Genomic DNA, 5,823 nt, shown 5'->3' on the forward strand with positions numbered 1-5,823 from the left:
AGAAAAGAATAAGCAAGCTGTATAGGATAGAAAATGTAGCTCCAAATGTCTAAGACTCATGTAAGAGGTTGCCATGAAACCAGTGGTCTGTGTTGACTTTTAATGTACTGCTTGAATATGCCGAGTGGAGATAGAAACAATTCTTAAATTTAAAAGCTTATTAAGCTTTGCTTTTAACTGTTTATAAATGGAATTTAGAAAACAAAACCAAACCCAAAATATTCATGTAAAGGGAAACTTTTAGCAGAACTGAAAGGTTAGGATTTATTAGGTTGAATTTTAGCAATGCTATATCTAGTGGTAGGTAATACGTGGCTATAATCTAAACAATAGTTTGGAATCTGTATTTTCTGTTTCGTAGAAAGTTCATTTCTTTTTGCCTGATTTTACTTAGGACCTTATTTCAGATTTGCCTGCCTCTCAGTATATAGTCCAAGCTGACCTTGAACTCACTATGTAGCCCAGGCTGACCTCAAGCCCATGATGATCCTCCTGCCGTAGTCTGCTGGGTACTGGAATTACAGGTGCATGCCACGCCAACAGTGAGATTTGTATAAACACACATTGTATAAGATTTACCTTACACAATGTTAATCAGTTCTTTTAGAACTTGGGTGATTTTGTATAATCTTTTTCTCTTCAACGAAGTTCTTGTTAAAACTTTTCCACACTCATAAAATCTAGTCCATGTGACTTGGTCCTAAGAGCCATCTTAATGTTCACTGGGTGTGGTGCCGCATGCCTGTAATCCCTCAGGAGCCTAAGGCAAGAAAATCGCTATGAGTTCAGGTCAGGCTGGGTTACATAAGTGAGTTCAAGGCCAGCCTGCGCTATATAGTGAGACTTTGTCTCAAAAAAACAAAAGCAAACAAACAATTTGTTTTTCCAAGCTTGAAGGTCCTAAGCTGAGAGGTAGATATCCATAAAAGTTGCTTAGACCAATCAGTTTTATGAATGCTGAATAATGTAAAATTTGAATGAATGGAGATGTCATTTTATATTTTATGTGTTTGTTTGTAGAAAGCTACCCTGGTTGACCATGGGATTCGTCGCCTTACTTTCCTAGTGGCACAAAAGGTATTGAATGACAAAATGTGAATTGTATTTTTCTGATAGGTCTTATGCTACTGCAGGAATTTAAAAAGTGAAGATAGGATTACGATACCATTGGTATAGAATTTATATAGAAAAATAGTTGCTTTTTGTAAATTTAATTTTTGTATCAGGAATTGAACTCAGGACCTCGCACTTGCCAGGCAAGAGCTTGTGCCTGTGAGCTATATCCCCAGCCCTGTAAATTTAATTATTGAAAGTTAGATTATATTTGGGGTTCTGGGAAGGAATCCCAGGCAAACATTGTGCTGCTGAACTATATCCCAGCCCCTTCATTTTGTTTTTAATGTTATTACTAATTGCTGGTTTCTGCTGTTATTTCTTTTTCATTTTTATGTAAAAGGATTTCAGAAAACAAGTCAACTGTGAGGTGGATCAGAGATTTCATGTAAGTAAAAGGACAATTATGAAAGATACAGTTTTATCTGTTTGCCACTGATTAAACAGAGTACGTATGATTTGTTTAGAAGGATTAGATTGTTAACATTTTGTACCTCATATTTATTTATTTATTGGCAGTTGAACCTGTGGCCTTTGCACTAAGGTATATCTCTACCCCTTTTAATTTTGAGACAGGGTCTCACAAATTGCTAAACTGTGCAGATTAGGCCTGAATTTACAGTTTTCCTGCCTCAGCCTCCCAGAGTGCTGGGATTATAGGCATATACCACTATACCTGGCTTGGTTCTTTGGAAAGTATTGCAGTGAATATTCAAGCCTTTTGACAAGTGTTCCAGCTAAAGGTTTTTTCCTTTCTTTCTTTTTTTAAATCCTATAATGAATTCTCAGTGTATCTCTTGAGAAATAGTTAAGAATGAGCTTATGCCTTTCTCCAGTTGAATAAGGATGAGATAGGAGCTAATTGTACATAGTAATTCAATAATCACTATGTTTTACTTTGGGATTTTGGCAGGTAAATTCAGCTTCCTTTATCAAGAAATCTCAATTCTGAAGAGCAACAATTTATTATTTAAAATGTCATAATAGAGCCCAAGTTACTATTTTTGTTTTATGGTAATTGTTAGAGCAGGAAATAAATAAAAAGTGAGCATTCTGTTGTTTTTTTCCTCAAGTGGCTGAATTAACTGCTAACATTTATGAGATTGAAATTTTTATTGGAATGAAAATTAAATTAACAGCCTGCCATGCTAACTTTGGGATGTGCTTGTGATCACATCCTATATGATGGGAGCAGTAAGTCTGGAAATCTAGTTTGCAAATCAGGATGTCATCCTCAGAATGATTGGTTGTAGTTAAAATGGCCCATTAAAAATTATTCTAATGTAGCTAAATAGCATTCTGGAGGATGTTAGGAGCTGTTAATTCTTCTGATAAAAATTTTATTTTGTTTTTTGTTTGTTTGTTTTAAGATATTAAGTTGGTTTTAAACCCCGTTCATTTTGCAATAATGAAGATAATATTTGTGATTCCAGAAAGGACTTTGTAAACTCAAGGATTTGTGTGTCATTAATTTTATTGCCCTTTTGTTTATTAGGTCTCTTAACACTTGACATTTTGTTTCTCCTCATACAGTTCACCTTGCTGATCTAGTCTGTAGAGAAACAAAGAGAGCCTACCCTGCCAGCTAAAGAGCTAAGATTTTCTGAAAAGCTTTAGGAAGTATTGTAGACTACTCAACTCCCTTGTGTTATTGATGTCAGGAAATCAAGCAGAGTGCAAATATATATCAATCAATAACTTTAGATAGGAAACTGGAGTCAGTGGAAAAGTATGAGGAGCTTAAACAGAACCCTGGGGCTTTAGGAAGAAAAATCAGGAGCTTAGAGAATAAAATGGATACTTGGGGATAAAATATGAGAGCCGTGAATAAACACTGGCTGGGGTAGGTGCTGATCAGACAGACATGCAGAACCAGGTGTAGGTGTTTGGAGGGAGTATTGTGCTAGGTTAGGTTTTTAAATGTTAGTATGGGGGGGTTTTTTTGAGGGGGAGGAGGGGGTACTTGTAGGGTGTCTTTTGTTTTTTTTGTTTGTTTGTTTTTGGAAGCTTTGGAATAATAACATACTCTAGAGAGCGATACTGAATTGTAAAATGGTTTTTCTTTTTACTAATGGTGCAGACCAAGTCTTTATATCTATAGCGTGCTCTTCGGTTTCCTGTAATAAAGATTCCATGATGAAATAAAATCTCTCACTAAAAATTAAAAAATCCAAAATTATTATTTCTCACTAATTTTAGATATAAAACGTTTTTTAAAACCCTTATTTTATGTCATGTCATAGAGTATATCTAATGACTTTAAAACAGCTTTTTATTTTCTCCCTTCCATCTTGATATTTCTTAATTTAGGTAAAATGAGGACATGTATAGACAAAAATCTGCTAGGAAATTAGGCCAGCAGGAGGTCTTTCCTGGCAGTCATTGTCTGATTCCCATTTTATAGTATCATCAAGTGGGAAATCAACAAAATTTTCAAGTGATTTGATTTGTCTTTAGTGTACGAAAGGCTACTTTGGCGTATAGAGAAGTTAAGGTTTAGGTTTGGGATGGATTTGTTTTAAAGAATTCAGTGGCAGTGTTGGGATGCTTTTATTTAGGACTTTTTAGAAATCATTAATGGCTTCACAGGAGGGCAGGGGCAACTATTGCTAAACCCCATCCAGGATCTACAATAGCCAAGAAACCTTGGCAAGAATTGTACAAATCCAGGGTTTACTGTCATGGTGCTACTGTGAGTTATTCTGTTGGTGGTAGCTTGCCATTCATGAAGGATGCTTAGCCTCTGTGTCATATCATCCAATGTGTGCTTGGCTCATAGTTAGTGTAGTGTGAAAAAGAGGAAGCTTTCCAGGAGTGTTAGAGATGAATCCCTTGATCTCTCTGGCTTCTTAGTAATCCACTGTGACGTATGCAGCCTCCCCTGTTCTACACTGTGAAATCCCTACATTATTGAGTAGGAGACAGAATGTGCACATGAACAGGGCAAGGATCATTGGAAGGTTACCAAGTATTGTTCAAGAACAACATTTGTTGGTGTGAAGTGAAGCAGACTATTTTATTTCATAATTGTGGGTCTCTTGGACTGCCTCTGCACCAGAGCATGACAAATAAGGGCCAGAGGAGTGGTACCTGGAGAGTGTGTATACTGAGAAGTGTTTATTCAGATGCCAGTGAAGTCTGTAAACATTTCTAATATTTCACTGTGTAATTACTGTCGTCCTCAGAAAGCTAGCCACGGAGATGTATGTTGTTACTTTAGTCTCCTGATAGTACGTGAAGACCTGTTCTGACACAGCAGTGTTCACCAGAAGTAAAAAGATTTAGTGTTGAGTTCATTTTCTTAACTTTCTACTTAAATCAAGCACCTGTAAGTGTTGAATAACTGCTTAAAATTGATATTTAAACAGAATTTTGAGGACAAATAAATTTGTCTTTGTGAATATATTCTTTATATTAAAAGAATACCTTGTAAGCATACAGAAGAAGCTTCTTATACAGGGTTTTTGTTTGTTTTTTATTGTTGTTTTTGTGGTACCAGGGGTGGAACTCAGGACATTGTGCTTTCCAGGCAAGTGCTTATGCCACTGAGCTATGTCCCCAGCCCTCTACAGTTTTATGTTAGTTAAAATTCACCAATTCACCCTCTGTTAATTTATTCACATTTCAGATCTGGAATTCAAAAAAACTGCAGCAGAAAGTGCTAAATGGGATATCTTAGGCTTTTTTTTTTTTTTTTTTTTTTTAAAGCTTTCTGTGCTTTTTTTAAGTCAAGAGTTCTGGATACTAAAATGCATATTTTCAAGTTTCCCCCCATCAGGTCCAAAATCTGATGAGATTCTAAGTCAAACAGTTTGAATCTGTTGATAAAATGTTTTTGTTTCTTGATTTGAAGATTTTTATAAGATTTAAAAATTGCTACTGTTTTCTTAAAATGGTTGTTGTATGAGTGGCTCCCACTCTAAAAGTAAATGTTTTGGACTATTTCGGCCTTGAAGAAAGAGCTCATTTAAAAGGAAGCTATCAGGGTTAGTGTACCCTTTTTTTCTTTGTCTCTCTCTTTCTTTCTAAGACAGTTCTCTTTGCTAGTGGACCAACTATTACTTATCAAAGGGTTTATTTGGGTTTTTGTTTTAATTACAGTCTATATAATTAGTTCTCAGCATGTTGAGGTAAAAGAGAATTGCACCAGCAAGCTCCCAATTTCTTCATCTCATTAGGTTTTTAACACGATTATTAGTATCATAATCAGCTATGATGTTTTCTGTTGCAGGTTTTTACATTCTCTGATTTGCAGGGTGTCTTGATTGGCTAATTTAGGCAAATTATTTTGATTGTCTTTGATGATGGTTGGCTGATTAGAACACAGCAGGGGTATAATTTCTTCCTGAGAAATGTTTCATTCTTTTGTTTTTTGGTACCAGAACACTAAGAGGGATTTTCTTTGTGTACATTCAATTATGATATTTGCCCACAACACTAGTAGAATGCCTGGAAAGCAATTACATTAATGATGAAATAAGCATGAATGCTGTGGAAAAGTTGGCAGCATGAAGATCAGGTATAAGTTGAAGGAATTTACTAAAACCAGGGTATCAAATTTTTGGATTTGTTCTTTACTGTTTCCTGTGACTCTGACTTTTTTTTTTGTCCTGTCAGAGGTGAATATTCTATTGGCATCTAAATACTATAGGTGTTTGAATTCAACTAAACAATCTAACACTGTCCAGCAGTCTATAATATTAGTGGGTT

The 5,823-nt window shown here is 35.5% G+C and overlaps 1 protein-coding gene across 4 annotated transcripts in view; it reads left to right on the plus strand.

The window, feature by feature from the left end:
* The window catches only part of Acaca (acetyl-CoA carboxylase alpha), a 292,108-nt gene that overhangs the window by 176,107 nt on the left and 110,178 nt on the right, over positions 1-5,823 (plus strand). For all 4 annotated transcript variants that reach the window (XM_004643003.2, XM_023703133.1, XM_023703135.1 and 1 more), the window contains 2 exons: positions 1,021-1,077; positions 1,457-1,501. In XM_004643003.2, coding sequence (XP_004643060.1) covers positions 1,021-1,077; positions 1,457-1,501 — 102 coding nt within the window. The remainder of the gene's footprint in view (positions 1-1,020; positions 1,078-1,456; positions 1,502-5,823) is intronic.

The sequence above is a fragment of the Octodon degus genome, unplaced genomic scaffold, assembly GCF_000260255.1.
Source record: "Octodon degus isolate 3935 unplaced genomic scaffold, OctDeg1.0 scaffold00164, whole genome shotgun sequence".
NCBI lineage: Eukaryota > Metazoa > Chordata > Mammalia > Rodentia > Octodontidae > Octodon > Octodon degus.